The 22717-nt window shown below is 37.5% G+C and overlaps 1 protein-coding gene across 2 annotated transcripts; it reads left to right on the forward strand.

Annotated features, from left to right (window-relative positions):
- Positions 1–763: 763 nt before the first annotated feature.
- On the forward strand, positions 764–19219 carry LOC119786466 (sorting nexin-1-like). Of its 2 annotated transcripts, none has more exons than XM_038289848.1 (15): positions 764–921; positions 2218–2347; positions 3445–3566; positions 3706–3772; positions 3867–3910; positions 3998–4139; positions 4661–4739; positions 4826–4901; positions 6886–6999; positions 7388–7481; positions 7581–7786; positions 9582–9725; positions 13765–13845; positions 14793–14864; positions 19126–19219. In XM_038289848.1, exons 1-15 carry the CDS (start codon positions 802–804, stop codon positions 19174–19176), a joined length of 1542 nt encoding a protein of 513 aa, XP_038145776.1. In that variant the 5' UTR covers positions 764–801; the 3' UTR covers positions 19177–19219. The 2 variants fall into 2 exon arrangements, with proteins under 2 accessions (XP_038145776.1, XP_038145777.1); XM_038289849.1 differs by having other exon boundaries at positions 3448–3566.
- Positions 19220–22717: the final 3498 nt, after the last annotated feature.

A 22717-nucleotide genomic window follows, 5' to 3' on the forward strand; every position in this document is an offset into this window, starting at 1 on the left:
GTTAAACAGTTTAAAAAAAGGATAATCTTAAATATTTTACATTTTTTATTAAAATCTAAATTTGAATTAAGTTCTTGCACTGCATCATCATTAATGATTGAATTATTTTTGACATTTCTCATCTGAAATACTTGATATCCTTTTAATTGAACAAAAAAGGAGATGTAGTGGGGTATTGCCTCACTTGGAGCATTATGAACACTCCTTTTCTCAGTTTATTTTAGGACGTGCAAATTGGGTTATTTTTTGGGCCACAGGGCCAGGGCAGGTAGACCCAGTCCACCCCACAGGCCGAGGGGTGCTGGTACCTATCTTCAGCCATCTACGGGGGAGAGGCGGGGTACAACCTGGACAGGTAACCAGTCCATTACAGGGCAACACAGAGACAAACAGGATATACAACCATTCATGCACACACTAACACATAAGGAGAATTTAGAGAAGCAGATTAACCTAACAGTCATGTTTCTGGACTGTGTTAGGGAGCAGGAGTAACCGAAGAGAACCCACACATGCTCAGAGAGAACATGCAAACTCCATGCAGAAACACAGTTTCCCTAAATGAAGTATAAAAAAAACTTTTATATTGTTGCTGTCGAAACTATCATTACTACTAATATATTCTAATATTCCTATTAGAAACTATGATATTGTTACGAAGTTATTAGAGTAAAGTCAAACAGTGTGCTGTTTGGCATTGTTGTGTAATAGAGAGTGGACACCAGCAGGAGGCGCTGTAGCCATTCTTCAGACCTGATACCGTCACTTCCGGTCGGGACGCTCTAACTGACAACAGGGACTATGGCGTCCAGCTCGGACCGGAATCCTCCTCCTTTCCCAGCATCAGAGGAGCCAGAGCCTGTGCAGTGTGACATGGCAGACGGGGACAGCGACGAAGGAGAGGACATTTTTGTTAACAACGTATGTGTCCGGCTGTGTCAGTTTATCTGCATTGTGACAAGAGAAGCTGGAAGAGTTGAGCCTCTTTATCTGATCTGAGCTGCTTCTAACAGCTGAAAACCTTTGACAGTTCTTAAATTAAAAGAAGATTTAGTCGTAAAATTGGCCAAAGAGGCATTTTGGTTAAAGCGTTTGGAATTATTCATCAGAAACGAATGGTTGTAATTCAACCATCAGCTAACACTGAATTACAACCACCAGTGGTAGCTTTTAGTTGGTCTGCATTGGTGTTTGTGTTATGTCAGTACATTTCAAGGCGTTATAGTTTTAATGCCTAGGTGAACATTTTCCTTTTTTTTATTTTAAATGTTTATTTATTTATGCTAATCATGAGTTAAGTATTCTCCCTTTTCTACATTTGTTTCGTTGTTAGCAGATATAATCAGGGCTGGGATTTACCATTAGGCTATACTAGTCAGTTGCCTAGGGCCCCAAGTTCCTCTGTTTACATGTATGGTTAATAAAGCTATTACTTATTTGTGCACATTATTATGTTTTTGATAAAAAATACTTTTGCTAAAATGCCATCAGAATGCTTATAATAAATGTGTCTCAGCCCTCCCCCCTTCAGTGTCCTCATTGGATCAGTCCATTTGCTGCACATGTTCAGAAAGGTTCAAACAAATAGCAACAAATCATTTCAAAACAAACTATGTGAAGAGCAGTGTTGCCAACTTAGCGCTTTAGTCGCTATATTTAGCGACTTTTCAGACCCCTCCAGCACTTTTATTTCAAAAAAGCGCCAAATCTAGCTACTTTTTTCTGCTACTGGAGACTTTAGCGAAAACGTATAAAAGGAGCGAACTCTGCTCTCCAGAGCAAGTAGATTGCCAACCCCGCCTGCAGCTATTATTTCATCCAAATGAAAACTGGAGAAGCAGATCAGCCTACAGTGAAAAGAAGGACGGTGTTATTTACTTTTGCCGTCGCCTTTTTGGAAACACAGAAAGGAGCTTAGTCATCGGAAAAAAATCATTACTTTTGAGACAGCATGAAAAGTCAGCTGAGTACAAAACATAGAGAGGAAAACAAGAAGAAAAGGGACGAGAAGAGAGGGACAAAACCAACAAATAATGGATGTCTATTCTATTAAAAGTCTTATATCTGTATAATGGGTCTGTTTTATGTGTTGTTTTCTCAGAGGGCCCCCTGCCTGTCTTTGCCTAGGGCCCCAAATTTCCTAAATCCGCCCCTGCTGATAGATGCTCGCTGTTTGCGTGGTTGGACGTTTCTGAGTCAAATCTCCATATTTTGCAGAGCCACCCGGCTTCCGTCAGTCGAGGAGTTTCTCAGCCAGAGGAGCCCGCGGACCTGTTCAGTGAGGAGGCCTCCTCTGCCAAACCTAACGGAGTTCATTCTGATGATGATGATGATGACCTGTTTGCAGGTGAACAGACCAGCACTAACAGCTATACTCACTGACCCACCTCTAAATTATTTTCAGATATGGTAGCAAACCCTTACTTTGTAGATCTCATGGATCCATTCACCTCATACTGCAGAACTTTAACAACTGGTGCTCTATGCACTGCCTTTAGTGGTACTTCAAATGTTGGCTTTAATTATTTCTTAAGTTAGAGCAAATTAAGAGGGTTATAACCCTATAAAGCCCCAACAGACATTAAAAACCTTGTGCACTTTAAATCACTGTTGCGACATGTTCCCTTAAGAAAGGTTTTATAGAACTGTGCTTGAAAAAGATTAAATCGTAGTTATACTGAAAAATGCGTTTTTAAACCTTTTAAATTTATTTATGTTTATTTTCTTAGCCAAGCCAGATTTATATATGTGGTCCAATTTGAATTAAACACAGAAGGCATCTGGAAAGGTTCCTTCCTACCTTTAGCAAAAAGGAGGAGGTGATTGGATCGCACCTGCCAGTAAGATTACAATTTCTTTCTAATGGTAATTTAATATATATATATATATATATATATATATATATATATATATATATATATATATATTTCTTTTTTTTTTTTGTGTTATTTAAAGATTTGGTCCCAAGTGATCTCTGTTCAGGAAAACAAACCTTAGAGAAAGCTTCAAGGTGTAGACACAGAGGTTTCCTTTAACAGAACACTTACCAAATCTGGACGGGAGAGACGTGCAACAATCTTACCCATCCACAAAGGGATATATCGTCTCCCTTAATAGTTTTTTAAAAAAGAACTAGAAGGTTTTCGTGCTAAAACAGACTGAGTAGCTACGTTTAAAGTTGATTTCACCGCCTCAGCCATGTTTGCTTTTCTTCAGCCTGCCTCGTCTGGTTGATGTCATACACGTCACTGTGTTTCATTGGTGTGAAACATTTCTGTATTCGGGGTTAAGGCATCTATTGGCGGCATTTATAAACAGTCCATCGATTGCAGTACAAAATCTTCTGATCAATTAATTTCACTGTCTAAATCAGTTTGACTTTATTGATTTTATGCAAAGAATTTGTCATAAATAAAAAGCATGTGTTTTGTTTTTTGTCCCTAGAAGCACAAGCAGATTTAAACTCGGAAACAACTGAAAGCTCAGCTCAGAAGAATGTCTCCACCTCCTCTGGCCGTCCGTCTTCTCGAAGCCCTGCTGCTCTGCAGCCCACCTCCTTGGAACAGGTACAGGCCTTATTAAACCCCCCCAACACAACCACCTCTTACTGTCTGTGCTTCATATTCCAAGGAACGCCTCTGTGGCGGCCATATCTGTTCGCTTTTCGGAGTTTGCACTGTAGAAATGTTGTCTTGCTCATTGCAGCTGGAAGAGGACGAGGCCAAGGATAGCTTCGATGTGGATGTTGCTGTCACTAATCCAGAGAAAGTTGGTCAGTTTATTTTGTTTTTAAAGATATTTTCACAAATAGAACTCTGAAAGTTTACTCTCAGCTCCAATCTGTCTCTTGTTTTGATCCCTCCCAGGAGATGGCATGAATGCATATGTGGCCTACAAAGTATCCACCAGGGTGAGTGGTTAAGGCTCTGATGTTCAAAGCCTTTTTGTTTATTATTACACGGCTACTCTCATCCTCTTTTTCCATGATTTCCTCCAGACATCTCTGCCTTTGTTCAAAAGTAAGGTCTTCTCCAGCAGGAGGCGTTTCAGCGACTTCTTAGGCCTTTATGAAAAGCTCTCAGCCAAACAGTCGCTGCATGGCTGCATCATACCTCCTCCACCTGAGAAAAGTGTTGTGGGTAAGTGAAGTCCCATTAAAACCACGATTTATGTTATTTGGATATTATATGACAGAACAGCAGAAAGTTGTACATTATTATGAAAGATAAATGCTGTTAAAAAGTCCTTATTCTAGCTTATCTCAGCCTGTGTGGGGGGACCGCACATCCCCTAAATACAGCATCCTGATGGGGAAGCATAGTCAGAGCAGTATTATGCTGTGGGAATGCTTTTATTATGCATTCAAAAGGATGTTGGATTAAGATTAAAATGGCGGAAAGAATGTCGCAGCCTGGAAAGAAAACCTGTTAGTTTGCAAAAGACCGAAAACTCGTAACTCTAATGAGAATCGGAGGCCAGACTAAAAATGGATGTTTACTAAAGATCTTCATCCCATCTTACCGAACCTGAGGTGTTTTCTGCTTTCTGTCTCAAAAAACTAAAAACCTCATAAACTATTAGGATTGTTGCTTGTAATGTGCATGCATTCTTTGCATGTTTTCTCTTTTAATGTTTGTGTTTCTTCTCTTTGGATCATTAGGAATGACCAAAGTGAAGGTGGGTATGGATGACCCGTCATCTGTGGAGTTTGTGGAAAAGAGAAGAGCGGCTCTGGAGAGGTTTCCACACAGCTTTGGGTGTTGACGTTTTATTTGTCCACGTCTGCAGCTCTTACTTCATCTTGTCTTCGCTTTGTTTGGTGTAGGTATCTGGAGAGAATAGTGTCTCACCCGCTGTTACTACAAGATCCCGATGTCCGTGAATTCTTGGAAAGAGAAAATGTAAGTGCTTGAGGATTTTGAAATGACACACTATTAATATCCACTTTTTAATTTGGCAGTCATAAAAACGTTAAATGTATTTTGTGGGATCAGGAGAATTTTCTCCAGAGGAAGATTCTGGGGCTGTAATTAAACCACTGGATCTTGAAACCAAATAACTGTCTATTGTCTAGTTTCAGTCAGTCTTTCCTGTAATCTATGTTAAACCTGCTACTGTCGAAGCGTGTTATAATTATCTCTGCAAAATGTTCTCCCTATAATCCAGTAATAAACTAGGCGTTTCAAAATATTTCAGCATCTGATCCTAAAAAATGACAATCCAACAGAGTGGTCACCCTCTAAAATTACATATAATAATTTCACTGTAATTATCTATAAAGTAAAGAAATTCTATTCATTTTTAAACAAATGCTTAGTTTTAAATTACATTTGATTATTTTGTTGTACATTTTACGATTAATTCACATATTTATTTAAATCATGTATTGGATAAATTGATAAATCGCTTGGGTGTTGGTTCTACATTTACCTTTGGCATCATAACATACTAGCTCTATTCCATCACTAATATGCACAATGTGGATGATATTCTGCTAATTTTGAAAATGCAATTTTTGGCCATTGCAATAGTTCCATTAAATCACAGACAGGTACATAGACAGGGTGTTTGTTACCGCTGTAATAAATATCTGTTTATCGAACATGTTTTCTTAGTATTTGAATAATTTTTAAAGGCATGGTGGAGGAATTTTTGCAAAGTTTTGAAAAGACCCGCCCTGTCCACTTTAAAAAAAAATGCACATGCACAACCCTGTACCCGCTCCTGAGAAGGAACACCTTTTAAATGCCTGCGAGCGCGTGCACAAATCCATTTCTCCTCGTGCACAGTCTGTTTATAAGTTGCTGTTTGCATCGGTCATACAAGCTTATTTTCCGAAAGAAGATTTGCAATTTTTCCACTACGTCAGACTCACCACTGGTAAGTGAAAATGGGGACGAGCATGTAGGACGGCCTTATGTTAACATATCACCAGAATGATTGACACTTTGGAGGACCACTTATTTTGATGATCCACCCAGAAAAAGAACATCCTCCACTATAACTTTAACTTGAATTAACAAGGTTACTTCTGTTGAAGAGTCTGAGATTATGGCCATAAAACAAGATCAGAGATGCAAAAATGGGGTTACTACATAATTTATAGAGAAAAGCCATTGTGAAATAATCCTTTGGACACCTGCTACCTGCAGGCAGGGAAGGTGGTGTTTTTCTTTTAAATATATTAAACCTACAGATTTCCACTAGTTTTGGCATCATTCATGGCTTCAATTTAAAAGAGGTAATCCTTGTAGGGCCGCAACTTACCATTATTTTGCAAATCAATTAATCTGATGAATAATTTTTTGATTAATCAATTAATAATCGGATATCAGAAGGTTCCTTAAAGAAGATTTTTTGAGAAATGAAACCAGGTGAAACTTGAGCAGATTGACAGATGAGAAAGATATTTTGATATTAAATCCAAAATGTTAACATATTTTTTTGTTTACAATTTTGTTTTAATGCCTGCTCTTATTGGTCGCTCTCTCTGCTAAAGGCATGTGTTAGAGTCTCTATACTCCAGTTAACGATTAATCAGTTACTGAATTAGTTGACAATTATTTCAATATTCAATTAATCACGATCAATCTATTTAAGTGTTCCAGCTCTAAATGTCTTTTGCTTACAGCAACACAAAATAGCCAGGTGTGCCAACTATATTTCATACAGCAGGAAATGAAGAGCTGATCAAGCTATGGGGGACCTCCAGTGGTTGTAGGTGCAGCTCTTTCTATTATATAGCAGCTCTGATGCAAAAGAGGAGGAGGAGGGAGCCTTGATCTGCAGACATCATTGCCATTTACGTTGCTGATAGCATAATGGAAACCTGTTTATTGTTTGAAATAAGTTATTACTATGTCATAAATCTTTGTTTGTCTTCAGCTCCCCAGAGCATTGAACACCCAGACGCTCAGTGGGGCTGGTTTCCTCAAAATGATCAACAGGGCTTCAGACGCCGTCAGCAAGATGACCATCAAGATGAACGAGTCTGACACGGTAAGGAGAGCCGGGAGGAAGCATCTGCAACACCTGCTGATGTTTAAAACAAACATGCTTTACACATTGTGGCATTATATATAGATGTAGATCGATAATATATAGAATTCATTGTTCACAGAAAAGTAAAACGCTTGAGTTTCATGGACCCCCGCCTGGTGTGTGAGGTGGCACATTCATGCTGTGGACACTGATGCTGTTCCTGGATGTTTTGTTGAGGATAAAAACAAAGATGCTCTTTAGAATGAAGCCAAAGAAGCTTTGATATGCTGCTGCTGTAAATAAAGAAAAATATCAATGATAGGAAATTGAGTTAAAGTACTTCACTTAATAAATTTGTTTTTTTCTCTCTTTGGTTTAATGTGTAGCTTTTGTTTGTGTCTCTTAGTGGTTCGAGGATAAATTCCAGGAGGTGGATACAGAGGAGCAGCAGCTGAGGAAGCTTCTCTCCGTCGTTGATTCTCTGGTCAATCATAGAAAAGGTGAGCTAAATGTTAATTTAACGATTTCCAGTAGATGGAGGGGATGCAGCTCTGAACAATAAATGACCAAAGTTTTCTACTCTTTCCCTTTAACACCAGAGCTGTGTGTGAACACGGCCATGTTTGCCAAAAGCATGGCCATGCTGGGAAACTCTGAGGATAACACGGCCCTGTCCCGGGCCCTGTCCCAGCTGGCAGAGGTGGAGGACAAGATGGAGCAGCTGCATCAGGAGCAGGCGGGGAGCGACTTCTTCATCTTCGCAGAGCTGCTTGCTGACTACATTCGCCTGCTTGGTGCTGTGCGGGTAGGTGCGCCGTTATGTGAGAGGAAGTTCTGCAGAAAATGGCTGTTTTTTGTTTTTCTTTTTTTTTTTCTGTTAAAGAAAAAGTTTGGTCAGCAAGGAATAACCAATGGATCATTATTTATAACTAAAACTAACATGTTTGCTGTGATTTAATGAATTTAGTGTTAATCAGTAAAACAATAATTTTCGTTGCTGTCACTGAGTCTGGGAGCAGCCATTTTTGCCCAAATATAGTAACACCTCACTCCTGACATCTTCCTGACGTCACGGTGCGGTAAGCCTAGCGCCATTCTCCCCGCTTTACAAGCAAAATCAATGGGAACTACTAGACACATCTGCAATCAACAACAATTATTGAAGATTTTCAGAGGACTTCACCATTGAAATTCACCAGAGCTATAGTTAAACTGACAATGCCCACGTGTATGGCAGTTGGATGTTGGAATACATTGGATAAAAGTGAAAAAAAACATTAGTTATTCCATTTTTCTGATTCCTGATCCTCCATGGACGGGTTCGTCGTTGGATGGCCAACTTGAAGAGGGAGGATTTGCCATCAAACTTCTGGCCAGAGAAAAAACACCTAATATGCAGCCAAAATTTCGAAGAAGAATGTTTTCAAGATTACTTGGATAATAGCGCGTTGTGACAAACACCAGATACAGCACTGAGACTTGATCAACAGCCCATACCGCACCGTGACGTCACAAACCAGTCAGGGTATTCTCATTATGAGTTCGTATGAAATCGTAAGAAAAATTATGCACCGTAATTTCGTACGTTTTGGACGTTTTTTTCGTCGTATGCGCATGCGTATCTGACGCACCATTCAAGAACATAGAATTTAAAAAACAATTAGCCCTAACCCTGACCCTAACCCTAAGATATAAAACAGCAAGCAACGTAGTTAGACATGAAGAAGTGATTATTGCACTGTTTTTCCCAGTTTTCCGTCTGTCCGCGGATCTGCTTTTTTTTTTTCTGTCTGCCAGCGCATGCGCACTGATAGGGTTTTTTGAGGAAAAAAGTCCAAAACGTACGAAATAGTGTGCATAACTTTTCGTACGATTTCATACGAATTGATAATGAGAATATGTTGAACCAGTAGGTAGCAGTAGTGTTCTTTGACGAACATGGATGCCTCCAGTAAAGCACAGTCAAATGAAAATTACTCTTAATTAAAAACACTTATTTATTCAACAGTATGTAATAATTGCATATTTAAAGTACTTTCAGAAGTTTGAATTCTGAATATGACCGGACTTTTCCTTTAAAAAATTATTATAATTTATAATTCTTTTTTATATTGTTGTCCTCCTAGTTAATGAACTACCTACAGTATTATGTCCTTTTTACATAATTATTGTCCTGTTATTACCATAAATACACAGATTAGACTTCCTCCAAGGCACAGATTAATAGTTTTCTTTAAGCCTGATTTAGCATTTTAATTCAGTCTGTTCTGGATAATTCAACAATAACACTCTTTTGTTTTTCTGTTAAGTCTTAAAGGTAAAAAAGTTAATTTCCATGTAGATATTTCGACATAAATTCACAGAATAAATGGCTTGGATTCCTGCAGAAAATCAAGGATTTGATAAGTGATTACAGTTTCCTGTTCCTGATTTTTGATATTCCTCATCTGATTTTTACTGATCTCACGATGCACAAGATGCACTTCAGAAAATATTTGTTTGAAGAGTGAAAAAAGCTTGTTAGCTTTCAGCTTAAACAGAAAAAAAAGATTTGGTTTGATTTTGACCTGAGCTTCACTGATCAATCTTGATTTGCACAGAGTTGCTTTGACCAGCGTGTAACGGCATGGCAGCGATGGCAAGAGGCCCAGAGCACGCTACAGAAGAAGAGAGAAGCTGAAGCCAAGCTGCTGTGGGCTAACAAACCTGACAAGCTGCAGCAGGCAAAGGAAGAGATCACCGAGGTAAAGGCTCAGTTCACTTCAATTGCTCCAGCTGGGAAGGTATTCCTTACCGTAATGCTAGGGTCAACAGCGACAGACGGATGTTCAAACAATCTGATGTGTAATTTTCAACTATCTGGTTGACTTCTAAAAGCTACCTAAGCCAAAATGATTGCATTTGGCTTTAAATTAGCTCCAAAAGTGGCTATGTTCTAGTAACACCCTAAAGTTAAAATGCTCTGAGCTTCCTGTATGAAACGGTAAGGTTATTATCTGCATTTTTTTATCATTGTTTTAGTTATATTAGAAGTGAGAGAAAATCTTTGGGATAAAAAGCTTGAAAGGAACCCAGTCAGGCCAGACCAATACAGCTTGGCTTTACTTAAATATAGCTGAACCTCTGAGCACTTAACAGAGAATTTATTTATTTTTTATTTTTTGAAGCATTGATAGAAAAGTAACTAAAAAGTTTACAATCCCCAAATAAATTCAGTTTAAAGTTACTTGTTTTTTTCTAGAACTCAGAAAAAACAGCTTTAAGCTAAGATGATTTTTGGACTCGTTATTGGCTGCCTGGTCCAGCAGCTGTGCACATCCACACCTTTCTTCCTTCTCATTGATCGATAGACTTTATTGATCTCACAATGGAGAAATTTCCTCATTACATCGGCTCAATAGTCAAGAAGAAGAGGGTGCCAAAAGGAGAAAAAGGTGCCTCTGGGTATATACAGTATATACGGTCCGTCCACATATACCGTATATTGAAATCTCCTATTTAACAGGATTATTTTAAGGTTATTTCGCAGGCTATTAAATGGTTATTTATATAGGGTTATTATATATATATATAGTTATTGCACTGGGTATCAACTATAAGAAACAGGTTATTGCACATAGTAATTGCACATTAGATATTGCACAAGTTATTGGCATTATAGTGTCATTATGATGGTCCTGAAGGGGAGCGGCTCTACCTCTTCCTTCACCGGCGTTTTGGATGTCGCTATGGAAGACGAGGGAAAATGCCTCACGGCTCAGCTGCAACAAGGGGCTTTATCCACAGCCAATGGCAGCTAGGTTAATACCGAGATCAAAGAGCAGCGATGCACCTGAGGGGAGCAGCTTTAACCCTTTATAGGGCAAGTTACTGTTTTTGATCACATGCATTCCCCTTAAAATTGGAGCACCCCCCCCCCCCCCCCCCCCCCGTCCCTGTGTGAGATCTAGAAGAACAAGATCTATATCCAGCCATGAAGCAAACATCCTGCTACATGGCTGTGCATCTTATTTTGACATTTGACCAAATAGATGAGCCCTTGAATGATTTCTTATCTGTTGTAAATTAAGTTGGAAAAAAAGGTTAAAAGCTAACTGAAAAGTTAAAAAGTTATTAAGCCTAGTTAACAATTATATTTAGGTTTTGTAAACTAAAAAATGTAAGTGCCAGTATCAGCATTAATGCCTCTAAGCTTATGTTGCACTAAAAAAAAATGTGTTTCTTTCACTCTGTGTTTTTCATGAATTTCTTATAAAAGTACTTTTGTTATTTTTCTTAATATATTCATGCAAGTTGTCATTTCTTATTACATTGACATTAATTTCTGCCATCTAAATTTCAATATTTTTTTAATGTTACAAAGGTAATAAGGTGTTGTCCTGGATTCCAATAACAGTATTTGGCTTGAAATGTGGATTTTCAAAATATTTCACTGAATGCCATATAAAGAATAAAGTGATGCCGCTTCGCATCATTTCATAGGCATTACGCTGCTGTGCGTTATGCATAACTTAGGCTGTCGTTGGAAATAAGTTCTGGACTCGTTTTGAATACTCTATGCATATGCACAAATAAAAAAAACCACATATCAAGTTCAGTGTATGCCAGCGTTTTAGAAGATTCTGGGATGTCCGGTATACGCTGGCTAAATCTGCAAGGTGTGAAAGGGCCCTTATGTTTGATAATTTGACAGTAAACACATGTATAGATCCCAGTTAGAAGGTGCCGTATTGTCTAAATATCAACCCTACACAATTTGCATGAATTTACAGTCTCTCAATGAAATAACACATTTTTATTTATTAAACTTTATTTAACCAGGGAGAAATCCCGTTAAGATTAAAAACCTCCTTTTGAAGGGAGTCCTGGCCGAGAGGAAGCAAAGTTACCGTACATACTAAACAGAAATACATTGAACAAAATGACAATTATATTAAAAAACGTATCAAGTAAACAATGACAGATTATTGGAGCCGTTTCAAATTCTTTCATTTTCAACTTCAAAGTATTTAAGGATAAAAACTCAGTCAACTTCCAGTCTGTTTGTAAAAACATCTCAAGTACAAGGAGCTGCGTAGACAAAGGCTTTCTTCCCTCGCTGTGTGCAGGCACAAAAAATCTGCACATTTGTATTTTTTTCCTCAAAGTTTCCTAGTGTTGCTCAAAGTGATATAGAACCCCTCGGGCCATGACACAGGTGTCATTCAACTAGTTTTATGAAGGTTGAAAATGTACTTGGTGTTGGTTTCAAACTTAAAGCAATTATATCCATACTACTGCAAAAATAATCCAGCATTAGTTATACTGTAACATAATGCTAAACCAGGGGTCGGCAACCCGCGGCCCCGTAGCGACGTGCGGCTCTTTAGCCTCCCCCCTGCTGCTTCCTGAAGCTTTTTTAAAAATGTATGAAAATCGAATTTCTTTTGTTTTAATATGGTGTACAGGAGGTTAAATTTAAACAATAATTTGCGCCATAGCCATAGAGAGCAGTGATCATAACTTGCAACCAGCGCAGCACGGTGCCAGGCAAACAAAGCTGCAGGTTTTTCTCAGAACCATGGATCCCAAAGGGAAACAAGGAAGATAGCTGATGAGAAAAGAGGATTCAAAGAAGAATGGAGCGAATCATTTGCTTTCATTATCAATGCAGAAGGATTGCCTGCATTTTTGCTTTGTAATGAGAGGTTGTCAAAAAATAAAAATAAAAATTTGGAAAGGCATTTCCAAGGAAGGCAAGCTAAATATGCAGCCCACCACCAAGTTGGGAGGGAGAGAAAAAGTGTGGTTGCAGAACTTCTGGATAAATTAGAGGAGAGCAAAGATAGATTTAAGAAGTGGATTGCATCTCCAAACTCCACTACTGCTGCTAGTTTTGTTGCAAAGATGGAAAACCGTCCACAGATCAAACAGGTAGCGCTCTGATGCAGCGATGGGAACTTTCTTCAATTTTTTACCCAAATCCTAAAACTATAAATCACACCAAGGAACACTGGTGATGGGGGATATGGGATTTCAAGGTTAGAGAGCTCTGCTCTGATGGAAGTCAGTTCCTGCTGGGTTCCTCACGACTCAATCAGCTCCTCCCAACAGAAACACGTCCACCATATAAGATTCCTTTATTGTGTTTCTATAATTTCATCAATACAACTAAACTTAAACCCTGCGGTGAGAGCGTTCATTGCTCCTCCCTCACCTCATGCTGCTATGTGACATTTGTTCCAGGATAAACAGTTAATCATGAATGCTGATTATATATTTAAGCCCACATTGTCCTTTTCTATAGTGGGATAATACACTTAGAGCCTGTGTTGCCATACGAGGTTATATATGACTTTTACATTTTTGCGGCTGCAGAGGGATTTATTTTTTTGTTTTTTTGGTCCAATGTGAGCAGTTTTGGTCGCCGACCCCTGTGTTAAACCTTATAAAATCACGCTCACCCTTTCACTTGAAAACATAAGCCAGCTGTTATAAGCCAGCTGAGTAACCGTGTGCAGCAGAGAGATGTGGGTTCGCATTGGTGTAATGCTCTATGCTTTAAAGGGTTTTAAGCCATATAAACCATATAATGGAGCAATGATTTGGTTTAATAGCGGTTGTCGTGGTTAAACCTTGATCATTTTAACCCTTGCTGCAGATTCAGTTGTTTGGTTATAGGATTATAAAGACCAAAGGCGGTGTGCTTTTGTTTCCGTTAAAAGAATTTACGAGTGCTTCAGGTCGGAATAGTTCAGATTTTTATCTAATCCTCCCATTTTTTTTAAATGTTTTTGTTGTCAGTGGGAGTCAAAGGTTACTCAGTACGAGAGAGACTTCGACAGGATTGGGATGACTGTAAGGAGGGAGGTTCTCAGATTTGAGGTATGTTGAAAACTTTTCTTATCTTCAAGTCTTTTTTTCTTTGTTTTCCATCCTTCATCTGCAGAGGGTGTGTGTTTATTTAAGCATGGCAGAGTCTCAGTCTTCCTCTTAATTTAGACCCGATTCCTGTTATTTTGTCATGAAAACATGGTTTCTAGTTATAAAGAGGTGCTGAAGTTGTAATTCCATTATTTTCTTGTAAGGTTGTGGATTTTAACCTCTTACACCCTAAGGGGGTATAAATAAATTTCTGCCTGACAAAAACCCACAAAAGTAAATAACTTATAGCCTCAAAGCTATTAGATTTAAGAAGAAACTTTTGGTATGTCTGTAAAGGTAAGAAGTCATAGAATGGTTTTCTGGTGTCAGCACCATTGTAGCTTTGACCCTGCCTGAAATATTAGGGACAAAATACAAAATATTTTGCATTTTTTGAACCTCGCCAAAATTTTCTTTGAAATAAACATTGCAAAACACTACCAAAATATTATTTATAGCACAAAAAAGTAGTACAGACTTTTAAATCTAAATGTTGTGTAAAAATATACAAAATGTGGACTCAATCAGATGAATCATATTTATTTTAGAATGGTATTAGTGAGAAATTTCTTAGGCGGAGGGGCCAGTTTGGCACATTTATCCATAAATGTCACCAAACTGTGCCAAATATGTTTTTTACATCAATACTGGGGGTTTGGTAAAGTTACGAGGTCATGTAGCAGCTGGACCCGCCGGCGGGTCCGTAGGGTTCAAGGGGTTAAGCAAAAAGAATCTCCATGGGATTTTCGTTATACTACCACTTCTGCAGGTTTTGACCTATTTAAACAACACCCTTCTCTGCATGCACTGTGGAAAAAAGAGAAGAGGAAATTCCTGCAGCTGTCTTTTTCTTCTTTTTTTTTAACTGCCAATGATCTTGAGACGTGACGAGACTTTTCTCATTGCAGAAAGAAAAGGCCAAGGACTTCAAGAGCCAGATCATCAAGTACTTAGAGGCAATGCTGCAGTCTCAGCAGCGGGTAATTACCATTCATAAATAAAGTATTATATTAGGCTTCCACAACTTCAATTAAAAGCCTTTTGAAAAGTATTATTTTACAACAGCACCTCAAACACTTATTGGCCCCTGGTGAGGATGTAAAATATGTTTTAAATGAAAATATCTGATTTGCAGGAGCAGAATCTGACACTTAAAGGTACACTATGCAACCGGTGTTGATTTTCCAGCGAGGCTCCCCCCAGAGGGCGAAAGTAAAAGTGCACTGTCGTAAATATGCTCAGCTGTTCTCCTGGTTTCTCCGTCAAGCCAGGCGCGGTTGTTTTGAGCTTAGCAGCGAATGACTAATGCTGCGTTCACACTGGACGTAGCTGGCGCGACAGAAGCAGCGAGTTTACATGCAAAGTCAATGGTTGACGCGCGTCAAGGCGCAGCAAAAGGTCCAGCGGCGCGTTTTGAGCACCAGGCGCAGCACGTCTGAGCAGCTGAAGCAGCGCATCGGGCGCGTTTAACGCAGGGAGAGAGACACAGCGCTGATGATCTCTCCTCTTAAACAGTTTATTGACGCCTAAATTAACTTAAAATGCAGAAATCTGCCGGCAGAATATGCAGTTTGGATTATTTAGATGAAAAACACCTACCAGCTGCCGCGGTGAACCGCTGCTGATGAAGGGATCCATACTGTCGGCGCATCCCTGGTATGTGGGGGTCTGAGCGGCTCCGACAGAAAAAATATTGAAGGCAGGATAATAATCTGAATGAACTGACTGCACTGATTACGTTTTCAGGTGTATTTTCTCACTTAAACACATATTAAAACTACTTTATTCCCACTGATCACAGCAAATATAGCTGCAAGGCAGAGAAAGGATAGTGAAGCTCCGCCCAATGCGCCTCAGACACACTTTTGCACCGTGCAGCCAGAGCAGCAAAGCTGCTTCAGCCTCGCGTCAGAACTAACTGGTACAAGCAGTAAAAATGAAGCAGCAGACGTGCTTTTGCTGCGTGAACGTAGCATTACTGCACAAAGATCGCCACTGTGCTAGCAACGAGCATGCTTTTAACTGGGGGGTGTAGCAGTTCTCGCCGTAAAGCAAGACTGACTCTCACGAGACTTCTGAGCCTGTGGGTGCGGGTCGGTGCTCCTGCAGTTGCAAGTGCAGTATTTCCCCCACAGACCACCAGGGCGGCCGAGAATACCTTTGTTCAACCTGAAATTACTCATTTAATCATCCATAACGTTATGGAACACATTAATTAACTGAAAAATGTTGCATAGTGTGCCTTTAAATGATAACATCAAAAGTTGCTTTTGTTTACACTCATTAGATGGGGGGAAAAAAAACATTTCAAGTCAGAAACTTTGGCATCTTCTACGATTCCTACAAAATAAATGCAATTTAGGCTTTTTCTAAGTTTGTAGGAAGCTGTAAATGGTCTGTTTCCCTAGATATGAATATGTTGGCGTAAAGAAACTCATTTCTTTTAGCCATTGTTAACTAATCTGAAATGGTGGTGGTAATTTATCCACCATGATTTACAGTGATAAATGTGGGAGGGGAAAAAATTCTGATAGTTTAAATTGAACCGTGGCATTTCGTACAATTAGGCTTAGGTTCCACTTTTCAGCGTTACACACAACCAGTGGGTGTGGCCTAACATAAAGGATGCATTTTCAAAGGCACCTCATGGTAGAGGATAATCCCCAAATTCCACATCCATCGCTACTCCTCCTCAAGTCACCGTCCACGTACATTTTCTCGGTCTGTCACCGTCAAAATACGTAGCTGAGCTATTTTTCGCTCCGCTCCGGTCCGACCAGGGCAAGATCCGCAGTTTTAATCGCACCAAACAGGAAAAAAAACGTTGAGAAGATCTGGTTTGTCAAATTAAAATATTGTAACGACAGATTGGTAACTACAAATTAGAGCATAATTTGTATATATTCCCAAAAACTAAGACCGTTTAATTAAATGATTGGATGCAATCTATTACCACTTTAACAAACCAGGAAGCAAATTTGTCATCTCCATCAAATTATTTATTTTATACTAAGAGGCTTAAAAGTTTAATCAAATCCAGTCAAAACAAACTAATGCTGAGTTTGGAAGTAGAGAACAAACGGTTCATAAAACAGAATTTTGTATGATCCTAGTTATCCCTGTTACAAAAATCCACTACAAAAAGAAAATATTTGGGCAGAAACTGCATTTATGCTGGATGCTGACAGGATTGTTTTTATGGGTCATATTTAATTAAGCATTCATTTCCGCACTTTTTGCTCCTATGAGCAGAAAAAAACCAAATCTTGCGTGAGCAGCAATTTAACTCTGAAATCGTTACTCTATGTTTTAACTGGATTCTGATTCATAATAAATGACTCCAGCTAAATGACTCATAAAATAACAATAACCAGGCTGGGGTTGGGCATTTATCATATTGTTTGTTGTTATAATTATACACACTGGAAAAAATCTAAATCTACATAAGAAATTTTTTCTTAAAATAAGTGAATTTTTCTTGGATTGAGGAGGCAAAAGAGACATTTTGCCAATGGAACAAGACAATTTACACTTTTAAATAAGTAAACATAATTGCATTGTCTTATTTCAAGTGCATAATATCTAATTATCTTATTTTAAGAAGAAAAATACCCATTCCATTGGCAAACTATCTAATTTACCTACTCAAATTAAGGGTGAATACAGTCAATTTAAGAAATGTTTACTTATTTCTAGATCTTTTTTCCAGTGCATTGCTAGTCTTAATAACAATTTTAATTCATTGTATAAACAATAAATTGGAATTAGTGATGATAATAAAATGTGTGAATTTGTATTTCTAATATTTTTATTCTTTCACTTATGATTAAATGCAGCTACTAAAGAATGTTTATTGATATATCACACTTCTTTATATAACTATTGTCCTGAAAAAAAGCTTATTCTAAATTTTAGTTTTTAGGCTACTTTGGGCTAGCCTGACGTAGTCCTACTCAATTCTAGTCAGAAATTGAGTCTGATACTGCTCCATAGAGCTGTGATTATGGGGCGTGTTTTGAACGAACCAGGAAAAAAAATGCCTCTGCACTCAATTGGATAGACCTACAACCAATAAGACCTACAACCCGCCAGATATTGTGCGAGCATACTTGCGCTACTATTGAGCAATGCCAGACCGAACTTCCCGACCTCAAACGTTGTGGGCGGGACTAAGTTCGGAATGGCACCCAGGCTAACTTTGGGCTACTGTCACAGTAAAAGAAAGTTAAAAAAAAAAAACAATCAACTGGGCTTTCCGCTTCCCATCCAGGAAGCTTTTTCAATTCAAAATGTCAGGATTAGTGTTGAGTTAATGGGCTACTGTATAAAACCTCAAACTCAACGCTATTTTTTTTACATTTTGTACTGGAAAAAGCTTCCTGGATGGGAAGCGACACGTCTTCTAACATGGAAACAAAGTCCAATGGATTGTTTTTTTTTTTTTGTTTTTTACTTTTTTTTGAATGACGTTGACCTGGATGACTGAGAATCTTCCCCACCAGACTTCAAAGAATACTGAAAGTATTTTTATCTTCAGTTTTATTGGTGTCACTATAGTACCAATAAATATCGAGATAAGATCTTCGGGCCGTGTCGCAGACCGTGTTCCTATTGCTTTGGATTCACTGATCCCAGTTCATGACTAGTTTATCTATTTACTGGAATAAAAAATTAACTCACTCTTTGCATCTTTGGAACATGCACGCTTTACTGGAAAAGTTTCCCTCTAGCAATCAGAAAGTGGGGTTTCAATTCCAAATGATTTTTTACCTTACGATTTAAGCGAAACATCTTAATGACCACTTCAAATATTTTCTGCTGCATTATCCAACACCACAAAATATATACTCCTGGTAGATAAAGTATGTAGCCGTAGTAGATCTCTTTATACAGATCCTGCAAACATTTATATTATGGCAATAAATCTGTGTTATGCAGAGGTGAAAAAAGGAGAAAGATCCCTCCCTCTGTTTGCTTTAAGCTTGTAAAAGTTTAGAGAAGAATATGGATGCATGCAAAAATTTTAGATTATTTTAAACGGTTTATTCCCATTGTTAAATGAAATAAGAATTTACAGATTGATTTATCTATTCAAATCTTTTTATACATCTTTATTTGGGGGAGGGCTATTCAAAGTATCAGTATAAGTTAATGTTTAATAAGACATTAAAAGTTCACCAGTGATTAACCAATCCATGTTTTAACAGTTTCTTTGTTCTTCTCGCTCTGATTTTCTTTCAGCTTATCAAGTTTTGGGAGGCGTTCCTGCCTGAGGCGAAGGCCATAGCTTAATGAATTGGATCTCCTTTCGTTTGTTTGTTTTTTGTTTTTTTTGTTTTTTTTATTAAATAAAAAAAAAACCAACTGCCTTGTTGAACACGTTTACCTCTTTGCCAGGAGTCGAGAGGACTGTTTGGAAACACAGAAGAAACTTCCGTCCATTTTCTCTCTTATTGATTTAAATGAAATCTTCCTTATAGATATTTGGTATAATAAGCTGCCACATTAATACATTATGTATTTTGACATTTTTGTGTGTGTTTTGTTAAAAGAATGATGGAAAGAAAGTTTGGAGTCTGACATGAACTTGCCTAAACCGTGTAAAAAAAACTCTCTCTTCCTATTAAATGTTATTGTTTTTTTTGTTTCTTTTCCCTTTAATTGAATATATTAAAATCATTATACCATAATATTCCAGAGTATCCTTCCCTGTAGTTTACATTGGACGACAGGCGTATGCAAGTCATTCCACCCCATTAGCCGCTGTTGAATAGATACATGTTACAAAAAGCTTTTTTTTTTTTTTTTTTACTAAAACACCATTTTCAATGACTATAAAATGAATTAACCCATTAAGGTTTATTACACAGCATATTTTGAATAATCTGAGCATTATGAACTAACATTACAGGCTATTAACCAGTTAAACAGTTATAAGCTGAGAATACAATCTGTATTATTTCTGCCTGCTCTCTCATATTTATTGTATTACTGACTTTTTTTCTGTCCATATATTCAATATTGTTACATTTATTTTTGTCATAAGCTAATCTGGGCTAATATGGACCTATTGCAGTGTTTCCATTCTCTCATGTTCAACACGTGAATTAGATCATACAGATACTGACTGACATTACACCTGGGTATTAGATTGGTGGCTGGTAATACAGTAAGGGAGAAATTGATGCCACATCAGATGGTTTCTTTATTTACTGTTTACTGATTGTAGACCTGTCCTTTACACAAGAATGTGCTTTATTTTTATAACCAATTTGCATTAGTGCATACATTTTCTTTAAAATGTTAATGAAGTAAATGTACATAATAAATGTTTGACTAAGGTTTGGGCATTATGTCTTTTTTTTATACTTCACATTTTACATATTTGGGTGCAAGTGGGGTTTTTTCTTCCAGTATTCGGAAAAGTACAACTGCCTTGGTCACAGTCGGTATCAATTTTTTTAATATTCTTGAATATTTCATTTTTTATGCCCAATTGGTTAATGCCAGTACTTGAGTTGAGGGGGGAAGGCATCCCCCTTCTTAAAAAAAAATCTTTAAAATCACCCCCCTTCTTAAATGACCATTCCCCCCCATACCATTCCCTGTGACATTTTATTACTGAATGTGTAAATGTTCTACTATATATTAACAGTAATGGCAATAATATTGCCCTTTCAACATTTGGCTTTATTTTGGCTTTTGAGCAAAATAAACTCAAAGAAGTGTCCTACTATGACTATGAAGCTGATCCCAGTGGGAAATGACTCCCCAACTATATAAGGGCATTGATAGCCATGCCAGTCCAGGACTGACTGCAGTTCTACTGTAAGGAGCCTTGGTCAAGGTCAATGACCGGCGTACCTGACATGGAACAACCGTACCATGCATATTGGTTTAGGTAAATAGAATATATGAATTAGGCTATGTATGCTTCCAAAAAAAAAAAATCAGAATCAACCATCCCCCTTCTTCTTTTTTTTTTTTTTTTTTTTTTTTTTTTTTACAACCAGTCTACTGGTTAATGCATTAAATTACCTCAGCCAACAGTTTTTGTTTTGTCTCCTCATGTTTTTAATTATTTCTTTCATACTCATTTTATCCAAATATTGCCTCCATACCCTTTTTCTGTAGTTCCACTCTCATGTCACATCTCTGACAAAACAATCTCTAAATAGTGAAATTATTTGCAAATTATGATTTGAATTTCTCCTCTTGGTATTTTTTTTAAGATTGTTATATTATCAGTGATGCATGTTATATATTTTAAAGGATGGATGATTAATTTCTCTTAAGGATTAATAAAGTGTTTGGGAATTGAATTGAATTATTTCAGATTCCCCCAGACATAAATTTACTATTCTTTTATGCCACATATATGTTAGTCCTTATTTAATTGTAGTTCTGAGTAATAATTCAATATATATCACTATATTGTTTTATTCAGTAGCTGTGATGCAGTATATTTCCAAAATAAAGTTCTGTGCATTGCTTTTTAAAGCAAATGTTTCTAAAATGTTTTAATGGAGGAATTTTATCAACATGGCAAAATAATTGTCATAAATCTGCACAGGCATCTCTTATACAAATTCTTATAAATTTTAAAATTATATTGAGTTGACCTAAATTAAGAAATGTATCCTGCTATAGGTTTTGGCAATAAAGTCCAGCCTTTGTCGAATGATCCTTGAATTTGCCTATAAGAGTTTCAAAAAGCAATAAAAGATCAACTAGAGGTGCTTGATTCCACTGATGGGCTTTATGCCCAGCTCCACTACTTCCTGAACCTAGTAACCATGACCACATTGGTCAGACACACCTGGATTAATCATCCTGTCCTCTAATGAAAGACAGGAAACAGAGGAGCTGGCTGAAATTCAGGAAGTAATGGAGTTTGGCATGTAGCAATGTTTGGCCAGTAGGTGGCAGTAAACTGAGTAAAGAGGATGGATATGGGATTACTGTAAACTACAGTTTATTCTATAGATCTTTAGAACTTTAGACGTATGTGTTGAGTGGATTAATTCAATTGTAGATAACTTTTTTTTTTCTAAAGAAGTTTAAGTAACTTTTACAGCAAACATTGCTGGTGTTATATTGGTAAAAATATTTTCCTATGTAGAGTTGACCTAAAAATAACCCCCTCCGCCTTAGCTCTACAGTGTTGCCCTTTTGTCTGCCAGGTAACATCAATCAAATACTATTAGTTTGAAGCAGGCAGAATATTATGATGGTGAAAACCAGAAGGGCAGCAGGAAAGGTGTACGCCACACTAAGGAGTATGAGAGCATAGTGGAAGTGGGGGAATTATCTGCTCTCATGTTAACGATGTGCCAAAATCATTAATTTAAAAGTACTCATATAATTGGAAATTTATGTTTTTTACACTGCAAAAATAACATAGTGGAAAATCTTTTTTTTTATTACTTAACAGTAAGTAAAAACGGTGTTTACAGTAACTTTATAAATCAAAAACATAAAGGAATTCTGGACCATAGTTAGCAGGGGGGCCAGTGTTTTTACACAGGGACTCACAATATTAGTATAAAACAAAAACAAAAACAGGGCATTAGTTATAGTGATGATATTTTAAGGGAGTTTCAGAAGCATATAGCTGATTGTGTCTCTGGGGAGCCCAAATATAACAGAAAAAAAGTAGGGGTGCACCCATTTATCAGCCCACTGTTAGTTAATAATGTTGGAAGATCTGTAATCGGCTGATACTTGAAACTAATTTTAACCACCAATCTTATCTACCGCCACAAAAATTCTAATAATAATCCATTATTAATGCTCTAAGAATTTCAATTACAATTGAGAGCATTCATTTTTG

Source organism: Cyprinodon tularosa, unplaced genomic scaffold (genome assembly GCF_016077235.1).
Source record: "Cyprinodon tularosa strain WSP-4 unplaced genomic scaffold, ASM1607723v1 ctg272, whole genome shotgun sequence".
In the NCBI taxonomy this organism is placed as follows: domain Eukaryota; kingdom Metazoa; phylum Chordata; class Actinopteri; order Cyprinodontiformes; family Cyprinodontidae; genus Cyprinodon; species Cyprinodon tularosa.